The sequence below is a fragment of the Camelina sativa genome, chromosome 10, assembly GCF_000633955.1.
Source record: "Camelina sativa cultivar DH55 chromosome 10, Cs, whole genome shotgun sequence".
Classification (NCBI taxonomy): Eukaryota; Viridiplantae; Streptophyta; class Magnoliopsida; order Brassicales; family Brassicaceae; genus Camelina; species Camelina sativa.
Genome location: NC_025694.1, coordinates 22,540,705 through 22,554,599, shown reverse-complemented (window position 1 = coordinate 22,554,599; position 13,895 = coordinate 22,540,705). Strand labels below are relative to the sequence as shown.

General features: G+C 37.7%; 1 protein-coding gene across 1 annotated transcript; it reads right to left on the bottom strand.

Annotated features, from left to right (window-relative positions):
- Nucleotides 5,825–6,337, bottom strand: LOC109126895. Its single transcript, XM_019230797.1, has one exon. The coding sequence runs from the start codon at nt 6,335–6,337 to the stop codon at nt 5,825–5,827; it is 513 nt and encodes a 170-aa protein (XP_019086342.1).

The following is a 13,895-nucleotide window of genomic DNA, read 5'->3' as shown; positions in this document are numbered from 1 at the left end:
CATTGGCATAAATGACTCTAACACTAGCCATAAACTATCTGACTAAATCCGGATAGCAATCGTACTGCTTAGTGCAAACAGTCCCCAGATGTATCCTATCTATCAATCTTAAGACCTCATCATGAATTCCAAGTCTACGCAGAAGAGCAGGATCAACAAAGTTGGTCGGTTCTATTTCTACTCCTAACCAGGCATTATACAACATTGTCTCATACTCTCCCCCAAACCCCTAATGGTCTGTTGATAAACTCAACTTTCTTAAGCTCTCCAAGAGGATTCTCCCATACCTGTTGAGTTGGCATTGGCTCATTTTCTGCTTTAGGCCATGGGAAACGAGATGGGATGGGAGAAGGCAGTGAAAGGTCTGGGAGACTGGAGGAACGACTCGCCGGAGCTGGCAAAGGTGACCGGCACGTGGATCGACGAGAGGATAAAGCTTCGCTGTCGGTGGTTCTTGCCTTCTTCTTGGGTGTCATCACTTCAAACCGAGAAATTGACACTGGATCTGGAATGAGGGCTCAAAATTGACCGGATTAGGGCTTTGAATCACTCAAAACCGATCGAAAACGAGAGAGTTACGGTGAATTGAAGCTATTCGGCGGTTGGGTTGCGAATGAGAGAAAGAAAAAGGCTCGAGGGTTTTAATTGGGTGGTCCTCGGTTTTAACGGTGTCGACTGATGCTCATTAAGTGGTATCAGTCGATGCTGGTTCATTCGGACCCGGCCCAGTTGCAATTTCAGGCCCAATTCTCGCAAACCCAATTACTTAAAACCCATTAAACCTTTCTTCGTTCTGCGATCCAATAGATGTGCCGACCGATACCCAGGTGGTATCAATCAATGCTGATGCTTGATTAATGGTATCCGAAACTATTTCCTCCCCTTTTTTATTTTTTTTTCTGAAACAATAAAACTCAAAACCAAAAATTAATATGTTAGTAATCCTAAAAATTGAAAAATAAAAATTCCCTACCAGTGGGTTGCCTCCCACTCAGCTCTTGTTTAAGTCATTAGCTTGACATGGCAACAGATTAGGTGGAGGGTGCTTCATCCAAACGCACAATGTGTCCATCCGGTATCTCGGCTTTCGCCCAATAATGTTTCACCTCTTGGCCATTAACAGTGAACTTCTCTCCCTTGGAATTCAGCAACACAATGGCTCCATATGGTCTAACTTCTTGGACAATAAAAGGACCAGACCAACAGGAACGAAGTTTACCTGGAAACAACTTCAAATGAGAATTATAGAGAAGTACCTGATCATTAGGCTCAAAGTGTCTGGAGATGATCTTCTTATCATGATAAGCCTTGGTTCTCTCCTTGTACAGCTTTGAATTCTCAAATGCATGAAATCTCAGCTCATCCAACTCATTCAACTGCACTAACCTTATATCTGAAGCTGTCTTGGCATCAAAATTCATCAACTTAACTGTCCAGGCTGCCTTGTGCTCTAACTCCATTGGAAGATGACATGCTTTCCCATAAAGCAAATGAAAAGGTGTAGTGCCAAGTGGTATTTTATATGCAGTCCTATATGTCCATAGTGCATCATCAAGCTTTGCAGCCCAATCCTTCCTTGTAACACCAACTGTTTTCTCAAGAATCTCCTTAATCTACCTGTTAGAAACCTCTACTTGCCCACTAGTCTGAGGGTGATATGGAGTAGCCACTCTATGTTGAACTCCATACTTTTTCAACAGCTTGTCAAACACTTTATTAATAAAGTGCTTACCTCCATCACTGATAACAATTCGAGGCACTCCAAACCTTGGAAAGATAATGGTCTTAAACAGCTTAAGAACCACAGCAGAATCATTCTTTGGACATGCAATTGATTCAACCCACTTTGAGACATAATCAACAGCAACTAGGATGTAGTTGTTCTTATAGGAAGATTGAAACGGTCCCATAAAATCAATACCCCAGCAGTCGAACACTTCAACCTCAAGAATGAATTTTTTTGGCATCTCATTCCTCTTGCTAATATGACCTTTCCGCTGACAAGCATCGCATCGTGAGACAAACTCACGAGCGTATTTGAACATCGATGGCCACCAAAAGCCTGTTTGGAGGACCTTGGACACTGTCTTGAATGTAGCAAAATGTCTTGCATAGTCAAATCCATGACAATGAAACAAAACATCAGGTACCTCAGTCTCTGCCAAACATCTTCTGTAAACTCCATCACTGCAATGCTTATACAAGTAAGGTTCATCCCAATAATATTTCCTAAGCTCTCTCATGAACCTCTTCTTGTTATAGCCAGAGAATTTCTCTGGTTCTACCTCTGCAGCAAGATAATTGGCAATATTAGCATAAGAGGGTAGATTGGAGCTAGCCACAACAGCTAAATCTCCATCATATGACCAATCTGTCTCTGGAAAGTATGGGTGTCGACCGATGCTATGGTGGTATCGATTGACACCATCTGCATCCGAGGACAGACACTTGTTCTCATCAGTCTGAAACCCTGTATCCACAAAATAGACGTGTTCTTCAGGCAAACAGTCTTGTATTGGGACATCATCATCAATTCTAATCCTGGACAAGTGGTCAGCAACATCATTCTCTACTCCTTTCTTATCCTTCACTTCAATGTCAAACTCTTGAAGTAGAAGAATCCATCTCAAAAGTCTAGGCTTTGCATCCTTCTTCTGCATCAAATACTTCAAAGCAGCATGATCAGTATGAACAATGACTTTGGATCCAACTACATAAGACTGAAACTTTTCAAAAGCAAACACAACCGCCAACAACTCCTTTTCTGTTGTTGNATTCAACCCACTTTGAGACATAATCAACAGCAACTAGGATGTAGTTGTTCTTATAGGAAGATTGAAACGGTCCCATAAAATCAATACCCCAGCAGTCGAACACTTCAACCTCAAGAATGAATTTTTTTGGCATCTCATTCCTCTTGCTAATATGACCTTTCCGCTGACAAGCATCGCATCGTGAGACAAACTCACGAGCGTATTTGAACATCGATGGCCACCAAAAGCCTGTTTGGAGGACCTTGGACACTGTCTTGAATGTAGCAAAATGTCTTGCATAGTCAAATCCATGACAATGAAACAAAACATCAGGTACCTCAGTCTCTGCCAAACATCTTCTGTAAACTCCATCACTGCAATGCTTATACAAGTAAGGTTCATCCCAATAATATTTCCTAAGCTCTCTCATGAACCTCTTCTTGTTATAGCCAGAGAATTTCTCTGGTTCTACCTCTGCAGCAAGATAATTGGCAATATTAGCATAAGAGGGTAGATTGGAGCTAGCCACAACAGCTAAATCTCCATCATATGACCAATCTGTCTCTGGAAAGTATGGGTGTCGACCGATGCTATGGTGGTATCGATTGACACCATCTGCATCCGAGGACAGACACTTGTTCTCATCAGTCTGAAACCCTGTATCCACAAAATAGACGTGTTCTTCAGGCAAACAGTCTTGTATTGGGACATCATCATCAATTCTAATCCTGGACAAGTGGTCAGCAACATCATTCTCTACTCCTTTCTTATCCTTCACTTCAATGTCAAACTCTTGAAGTAGAAGAATCCATCTCAAAAGTCTAGGCTTTGCATCCTTCTTCTGCATCAAATACTTCAAAGCAGCATGATCAGTATGAACAATGACTTTGGATCCAACTACATAAGACTGAAACTTTTCAAAAGCAAACACAACCGCCAACAACTCCTTTTCTGTTGTTGCATAATTTCTTTGTGCATTATCAAGTGTTCTGCTTGCATAGTAAATTGCATGAAGCTTCTTGTCTCTTCTCTGTCCCATCACTGCTCCCACTGCATAGTCACTAGCATCACACATAACTTCAAATGGGAGATCCCAATCTGGTAGCTGAACAATAGGAGCACTCACAAGTTCTTGCTTAATCCTTTCAAAGGCTATCATGCACTCATCAGTGAATTCAAACTTGACATCTTTGCACAACAAAGCAGAGTGGTCTAGCAATCTTGCTGAAATCCTTGATGAATCTCCTATAGAACCCTGCATGCCCAANTCATTCTCTACTCCTTTCTTATCCTTCACTTCAATGTCAAACTCTTGAAGTAGAAGAATCCATCTCAAAAGTCTAGGCTTTGCATCCTTCTTCTGCATCAAATACTTCAAAGCAGCATGATCAGTATGAACAATGACTTTGGATCCAACTACATAAGACTGAAACTTTTCAAAAGCAAACACAACCGCCAACAACTCCTTTTCTGTTGTTGCATAATTTCTTTGTGCATTATCAAGTGTTCTGCTTGCATAGTAAATTGCATGAAGCTTCTTGTCTCTTCTCTGTCCCATCACTGCTCCCACTGCATAGTCACTAGCATCACACATAACTTCAAATGGGAGATCCCAATCTGGTAGCTGAACAATAGGAGCACTCACAAGTTCTTGCTTAATCCTTTCAAAGGCTATCATGCACTCATCAGTGAATTCAAACTTGACATCTTTGCACAACAAAGCAGAGTGGTCTAGCAATCTTGCTGAAATCCTTGATGAATCTCCTATAGAACCCTGCATGCCCAAGAAAACTCCTCACTGCCTTCACATTCTCTGACATTTGAAGACATGTCATGACCTCTATCTTGGCGCGGTCAACTTCAATTACAGCTTCTGAAACCCAGTGACCAAGCACTATACCATCTCTAACCATAAAATGGCACTTATCCCAATTGAGCACTAAAAGCTTCTCTTCACATCTAGCTAGCACCTTGCATAAATTGTCTAAACAGTTCTTGAATGAAGACCCATAAACTGAAAAAACATCCATGAATACCTCCATATAGTCTTCAATCATATCAGTAAAGATAGTCATCATGCATCTCTGAAATGTCGCAGAAGCATTACAGATACCAAATGGAATTCTGCGGTATGCAAAGGTACCATAGGGGCAAGTGAAAGTGGTCTTCCCTTGATCATCAGGATGAATCGGAATTTGGAAGAACCCTGAATAGCCATCCAAAAAGCAGTAGTATGAATGATTGGCTAACCTCTCAAGCATTTGGTCAATGAAGGGCAGCGGGAAGTGATCTTTTTGGGTTGCAGCATTCAGCTTCCTGTAGTAAATGCACATCCGATGGCCAGTAATTGTCCTTGTAGGGATCAGCTCATTCTTGTCATTCTTCACCATTGTTACTCCACCTTTCCTACGAACAACATGTACCAGACTGACCCAATTGCTGTCAGATATAGGATAGATGATCCCAACATTTAGCAATTTCATGATCTCCTTCTTGACAACATCTTGCAAATTTGGATTTAGCCTCCTCTGATGATCAATGGATGTCTTAGCTCCTTCCTCAAGATGAATCCTATGCATACACAAGTCTGGAGAAATTCCTGTAAGATCATCAAGAGAATAGCCAAGAGCTTTGCGAAACTTACGCAGCATGCTTAGCAGTAAAGTGACTTCTGCATTATTTAAGGAAGCATTAACTATAACAAGATAAGAGGAATTTTCACCCAAGAATGCATACCTTAAACCAGCAGGAAGTGGCTTGAGATCAAGCTTTGGAGCTTTCTCAAAACTCCAATCAGAAAATTTTTCAGCTTGTGAAGAAGTACTAACCAATTTCTCTTGTGCAACCAGCTTCTTCACTTGTTCATTAGCATCAAGTAGCTTGACATACCCAGCAGCAATGTCATCGAGATGCTCAACCTCTTCTACAGAAGCAACCAATGCTCTCTCAAGTGGATCTTCAGGATGCAACTCCTTGAATACCTCTTCAACAAGATTAGACAAGGTGTCTACATAGAATGTCTGACCATCAATGGTTGGCCTCTTGACCAGCTTACCTATGTCAAAACGCATTTATAGATCACCAATATTAAGCCCAATTTGTCCCCTCTTGACATCAATTGTAGCTCCAGCAGTGGCTAAGAATGATCTTCCAAGGATAAGAGGGTCCTTAGGTTCTTCTTCATACTTGAGTACCACAAAATCAGTAGGTATCAAGCATTCACCAATCTTCAAGAACACCATCAGGAATGCGAATTGAGCGATCCGCAAGGATGTAGGCTTGAAGTATGTCATTCCCAGACTGAGAGCTACTGATTTTGGCATTAAGTTGACACTAGAACCAAGATCACACAAAGATCTAGCAAATATGTCAGTGAATATAGTGCAGTCAAGAACAAAACTACCTAGATCATGAAGCTTTTTTGGGATCTTGTTCTGGATACTAGCACTGACTTGAGCTGATATCATCATGACTCCTTGCTCAGCATTCAAATCCTTAGTAACCATTCTCTTGACATATCTCCTAAGCATTGGAAAAGTCTTAACAGCATCAATCAAAGGTAGCTCAACAATAAGCTTGTCCATCATTGCCTTGCATTTAGCATCATCTAGCTCTTGTTTGGACTTCCTTGGATTCTTGGGGAAAGGAACCTTGGGTTTGTAAACTCTCTCAGCAACTAGAGTGGAAGATGTGGCTTTATGGGTTTCTGTCTGTGGTTGGCATCAATCGGTACCCAGGTGGCATTGATCGATGCTGTCTTATGGAGTAGAAAACATGGTTTTGGGTGGACATAGTGTCGACCGATGCTCATCAGTGTCGGTCGGCACTGGCTCGGCAGAAACTTCCTCATCGTCTTCAACATCAACAACTCCTGTAGATCATCAGACTGATCCTTCTAGGGTATAGGATGGAGTCGTTTGCCACTTCTCAATGTCACTGCATTGCATGAATGCTTGGGATTTGATTCAATTCTCCCTGGGAGAAATCCCTCTTGCCTTTTGACAGATCCAGCTGTTTGTGCAACCTGACTTTCCAGCTTCTTGACATGAATGTTCAATGCTTCAAACTTCCCATTAAGCTCAGTGTAGACATTGTCAAGCTTTCCATTGAAAGTCACTGTCATTTTCTCTTGACCCTGCAAGAGTTGCTCTAGCATAGTTTCCATCCTACTACTCTCAGCTATTTTTGGAGGAGGAGACTGATATGAATTGTTGCCATAAGTCCTTGTGTATCCACTGCTTTGTTGATGTTTTTGATAGTCAGGTTTGGGAGTGAAACCAGAAGAATTGCCCTGAAAGTTACTGCGCTGGTTGTTTCCACTATAAGACCTGATACCTTGCTGATTTCCAAACCGCTGTCCCTGATTCCCATAGACATAGTTCACATCCTCTTCTTCATGATTTTCTTGATCAGGCTTTGGCTCATATGTCTCAACTTCAGCAGCAAAGTGAACAGATTTCTTACCCACAAAGAGATTGTGCACTGAATCCAGCTTAGCATTAACAGAAGCTAACTGGTTTGAATCAAATCCTCCATGTAGTCTCTTCCTTTCAGCATCTGCTATATTAGTACTATTGCTAGAAGCCAAGTTTTCAATCAAACCTTCAGCATCTTCTGGAAATCTTGTCTTGAAATTCCCATGACTTGCAGCATCTAAAGCCAACTGATACTCCCAGTCACACCCTCTGAAGAAGATACTCAGCAATTTAACCCTTGAGAAACCATGGTGTGGACAGTCCCTTTGATAAGCTTTGAATCTCACCCAAGCGGCCTTGAAAGCTTCATCTGGTCTTTGCTTGAAAGAGGACAGCTTGACTCTCAACTCATATGACATTTCATCATCATAGAAGTAGTTGAGGAAGTCCACCTTGACGTCACGCCAATTTTTTAATGATCCAGCTGGCAACTGCTTCAACCACTGAGATGCCTCTCCTGCAAGTAAGTAAGGAAAGAGTTTGCAGTAGATGTAATCCTCAGTCACTCCATTAGCCTTGATAATAGTCACCAGATCCTCAAAATGCTCAATGTGGTCCAAAAGCTTCTCATTGGGAAGGTTAGAGAAAGGTATATGCCCAACTAGTTGAAAGTAAGAAGGTTTCAACTCAAAATCATTCCTCTGGAATGGAGGAGGAACAATATCAGACCGGTTTTCATACACAAGATCAGCCCGGTTGTAGTCAGCAATGGTCCCGATCAAGTCTTGGTTGTTCTCCTTTCTTCGAACCGGATTATTAACGTGGTTTGCAGCTCCACGTCTGTCTGCAGGAAGGGGGTGTCGATCGATGCCCTGTTGGCGTCGGTCGGCACCATCGGCCTGTTCGTCAATAACAAGAACTTGCTCGTTTCCGACAGCAGCCTGCTCATTGACAACAACAGCTTCAGCAATAACATTCCCTTCTTCATCAAGCTTTTGGCCCTGCTCTTTGCGCAAGGGGTCCCCCTTGATCCCTCAAAGCACCATCCTCATCACGAACCAAAATTATTGTGTTAACCATCTTCAAGGATTTGGCTGCTTTTCTGTTCTCGCGCTCAAGTTTTCCCAACTCTTGGTTTGAAAGCTTCACAGTAGGATCAGTCTTGTTGCTTCTTGTGTGAGGTCTTGGAGGCATGCACCTGAAATACCAAAGAGAAGAAAAACAAGAACGTGTAAGTAGAAAATAAAAAAGAAAAATTTAGACGAAATACAAAACTTAAATCTAATGGTAGATCAAAGAGTCCTTGACAACGGCGCCAAAATTTGATAAGCTCAAATTGTAATACCCTAATGGTACTAACAGCCTTGCAGTTGTAATACTCTAGGGGTCGAATCCACAGAGACTCAAGATCAAACACAATAAATTATAGAGTTTCGTTATTACGCTAAACAGAATGGTTTAAATCAATAAAAGCAATGCAAAATATTAAACTAAACTTGTTGTGAATTCAGGAAATCAAAAGGTTAAGCCTAGGGAATTTCTCAGGTAATTATGAAGTATTAAATCAATAAATTAATTAAAGTTCATGCAATAAAAATAAGATCTAGAACTCTAAACTTTTTAGTAAAATAATTCAGTTCTCCATGCAATTATTATCTAAATTTAAAACCAGAAAATCCAAATCTCTTTGTAAAATTCCAAGTTAAAAATCAGCTTTAAAAACAAGTTTAGAAAAGTTCACAAAATCTCTAATTCAAATTTCTTTGTAAAAAGTAATTTTATTCATCAATGGTTTTAATCAAGAAAACAATTATATTCTCATATCAATTAATTTCCCTAAGATAATAATTCTAGGTGATCAATCAAGAATTATGGTGAAAAACAATCAAGGATGAAGATCATCAAAGATTAAGAACCCTAAAAATCACAGATCTAATAAGTCATAAAAACCCTGTGAAAAACCTTAAACCTAACGATGGTTGATGGATCATGGAAAGGTTACGACCCTTTTCAAGGTCTGGGTTGGTGGTGCTGTGATGGCGAGGATTCGACGCTTCTTCTGGGAGCACAGAGTCATAGACGAGGCCCTACTCCCCTACATGCGGAATTACAAGCTCTGATTTGGGCTATGGAGTCTCTCCTGGCGGTTGGAGTTGTTTGTCAAGTCTTTGAGACGGATTGTGCAGAGCTAGTTACGATGGTGCAAGCGCCGGACGATTGACCCGCTTTTTCGACCTTGTTGGAGGAATTTTCGCTGCTCCGAACGTCTTTCCCCTCCTTCACCCTCACCAGGATCCCCCGTGAATCCAATATCAGGGCAGATTGTCTTGCTCGGTCTTCTAGAACTTTAGTTTCTGCATCTACTTTTGTAAACTTTTATCCTCCTGTTTGGGCAACCAATCTTGGAGTTCTCTTTTAATTGGTTGAAAAAAAAAATTAAAAAAAAAAAAAAATCCTAAACCTAACAAGCAAATTACTCATACATGTTTAATGAAGAACAAATCATTCTGAATAACATGCAATAGATATTAAAAGTAAAAAGAGGGAGTTTATAAACTTTTTCTCTACAAAGAACTCAGATCCTTCTCTCCCAAAAGCTCTCAATATCCCTCTCTGAAAAACTGCTAGAAAATAACTTAAGGGTCTTCTAAAACCTAAAAGCAATATATATATGTCCTAAAACACGTCAGGGACTTGTGTTGCAATTTTGGAAAACTTTAGGTAGAATTGTAAAACTTTCAATTTCTTGTTCTCTCGTCGGATAAACAGGGATGTCGATCGATGCTCCTTCGGTGTCGATCAATGCTCTCACTCTGATCCGACTCCAAGTTCTTTTCCTTCGGTTAAATGCTCCAAAATCATCCAATTTGCTCAACTTCGCTCCATCCGTGCCAAAATCTTAGATAACCTGTAAAAACTCAAAAACAACCTAGAAACAAATCAAAAGACTCAAAAAGCACACTTATATCATGATTAAAAACCGTAAAAACTATGATATATCAATGTTCAGTCCTAAACAGAAACTAGACTTCCTATTTCACATCTACAAAAAAAAACATAAACGCTAATGCTAACAAATTGTCAATGAGATAATAGACAAATTTATTTCAGATAAATAAACTAAATTAAAATATTTAGATTAGAGCAGTTTCAAACAAAAATCAGTCAATGATAAATAAATAAATTGGTATATATTCTTCTTATTGAGAATTATTTATTGTTGTCTCACATATTCTTTTTATTTGCAGTTAAATCAGAACTAGAAGTAGATATAAAAACTAAAGATAAATGCACAAGAATTATAACTTCACTCTAGTTTCAAACCGCCAGAGGTACATTAGGGGCAGACCCACACTATGGTTAGTCGGAGAGACTTGGCCCCAGTAAATATAGAAATAATAAACCTAAACATCATGTATAAATTTGTGTTCTTAGACGAGAAAACGAACAGAGTTACAGTTGCTAATTATGCTGTTAATGGATTAATAAAGTAGTAGGTATCAACCCGCACTATGTATCAATCTGCACTATGTGCGAGACAAATCGATTTAAATAAAATATTATGAATAAAATTATTATTTGAGATTTAAGATTTGTTTGTGTAAAATAAAATATGTAAGTAAATTTTTTTCGTTTATTCAAATTTGCGTTTATTTTCTGTAAAATACGTTTCATCCAACTTGGAAAAGAATTTTAAGGTGGTGTAGAAAGTTTTGATGTCTTTTGTGTTTCTAAAAATTGAATTCACATATTTTATGTTTCACATTATTATCAATATCACTATACCATTAAATAGATAAAGCAATATTTTAAAACTAATAGATTTAATTTAAACTAATTCTAAGTTTAAAAATGCAATGAGAAAAATGATATAAGTGATAAACAAATGAATAATTTTTTTTCTTGTTTGTGAAATGTAATTTACTTTTAATAAAAGTAAATAGGTTATAAAAATGATAATTAAATACATTTTGTGATTTAATAGTTGATTAAAACTTTCATTTTTTAAAATTAATAAAAAAACATTGGCTCATAATATTTCAATGGCATATTTATGTAAATAACAATAAGAAGTAAGAACATTTATTAGAAAGGTACAGGAACTCTGTGAACGCGACACCTCAACTTTTTTGTGAGAGTGGTTCTCTGTTAATATATAGGGGATGTTAAATATTGTGACCCACGAAAATAGAACCATCGTCCCGTATTATATTGGCAGTGTAATCACTTTGAGGTATAAAAAGTGGAAGTGAAAACCTTCAAGGTTTAAACTGAGAGCTGGTGTCACTTTTGTGGTTTATTTTAGGATTTTCCCAAAAAAATTACATTAGAGGAAAGTGTAGTAATAAAGTGGCAAAGTAGTTTGAGTTTAACCCATATTGTCGAAGTTGGAGGTTCGACTCCACGTCTCCACCTAATAACAATCTTGGAATGTATTCAATCTTTGTACGTGACATACTGATATTTGATACTGGACCTCTGATGCACTACAACAAATTATGAACTTTTAACTTAAAATCAATTAGTAGAAAAGCTTTATCTACTATATATTAGTGTTGAATCATCTCTATATTTGATTTCAAATATATTAACCAATGTACATGTAATCCACATGACTTTATGCATTACTTTCCTCAACAAAAATTTCTGAAGTTAGAAATATATCATAAAATATATAGTAACATGTACAATATTGATTAGAATTTTTTTATTATTTTTTCGATTTTTCTTATAATTTGCTTATTTTTTTTCTTAATTTTTTTTGTTTCTTTGTCAATTTTTTCTTTTAAACCAACATTAATTATTCCATTGCTAGATTTTAAAACATCTTACAACCATACATATATGTGTACATATATTTTAGTTATACATGACGTTGGATGGCATAAATTGGAAGATATGGATATGTATACGGAGAATCAAAGCTCAAATTTCGTGAATCTATAGCCCACTCCCTTTGCATAAAAACACATTTGTGTGTGAGAAAAAATAAAACAAAAATTAATAATGTTAAAAGTAACATGTGAACGCTATCTTGATAACATCCTTAGTTGAATACCAACTAGAGGACCACAGAATCATAAAATGATCTAAACTACTTTATATAACATTTGTCGATTTTAAACCACAGTTTTAGCAAACTTGTACTTCTGGGACTATGATAATAAAACTCAAAAAGATAAAAGAAGAAAAAAGCTACACAACATTTCTAAATAGAGAATCATTTTCGGGATACATTTTTCTAATCAATTCGACAGAATTAATCGGGAAATAATTGACAAGTTTGATCATGATTTCGATATTCATTTCAGAATCCAAGAAAATGTGGCCACCCAAATTATATTACATTTAAAATGAAATTGAAAGTTAATTTTATTTTAATAAATACTAATGAATTGACCAATAAATTAAGCAATTTGCATAACATTATCATTGAATCATGACCTGTATTGGTCAGGTTACTATGTAGTCAAGTGTTTAAATATTCATATATGCATTAACAGTAAAAGTGAAATATGTAGTAGTAGGTAAAAACGAATATGTAACTTCATTTTTTTTTATATAATATCAAAAAGAATTTAGGAATAAAGATTAATTCACTTTTCTGTGTGGTCCATTTGTTCTCAAGCCATCTATACCTTATTTTTATTATCTTCTCACGTTTTTTCTTTAAGAACTATTAGTACTTATTTTAAAAATCTTTAATCAGCCACACACAAAAACAAAACATGTTTTGAATTACACTTTTAAGTTTCGCATTCATCGACCCTTCACAAAATTAAATACAAAGAGGACTTTCGTGTCTTGATCACATTCTTCTTCTCTATCGAGATGTTTTAACAAAAAACTCCTTTAGAAGTTATCTACTAAATCCAATTTAATCTTGGCCAATTCTCACAGATATCACTAAAATGAGTTTTTTTGAAGAGAAATTATGAAAAGGAGAAGGGAAGAATTGAACCAACATGTGGATAATTCTAACGTTTTGCATGTGGCACCAGACGACCTTGGAACGTGGTCTTAACGTTTTGTGAACTATTTGTGTATGCTTAGCCTTGGAACGTGCATGCTTAGCGTTTGATGATTCTAGCCATTTGTAGCCTTGGAACGTGCATGCTTAGCGTTTGATTATTTGATAACGACATGTTTTGTTGCCTAACGCTAAATAGAGTTGGGATAAACAGAAACCTTTTACAAGTAAATATTACAAACCTCTCCTCCTTTGGCCACTCGTTCCGCCAAAGAAATATATCACGTTTTGTCCATCAAAATTGGGGTGGTAGTTAACCCTCACAGCAAAACGCACCATTTTCAATCGCCTCCATTGTCTTCTTCTTTTTCTTCCTTTTCCTTTTCTTCTTCTCACTGATTGAAGCTTTCTCTTTGTTGCAGGATTCATTCAAAGGTTTCAATTCCAATAGTTAGGACTGAAAGAAAAAATGCCCAAAGGCTAAATATGAAGAAGATTAGTTCCTTTCCTTGTATAGGTATTACAATGTGAGTGACACTAGGGTTTTCTCTGACACCTGTCAGGATTCAATGGATCCCATACATTCAATCCTATTTCTCAAAAGTCAAAACCATTTGACTGACTCCGTACCGATCACAACTCACAGTCTTCTTCTTTTGATCTGATCAATGATCATGCTTTGTTTTGGGTCAATTTTTTTTTTGGGTCTTCTTTTGCTGGTGGAGATGGCCGTTGAAGTTGAAGGCTTGATAGATC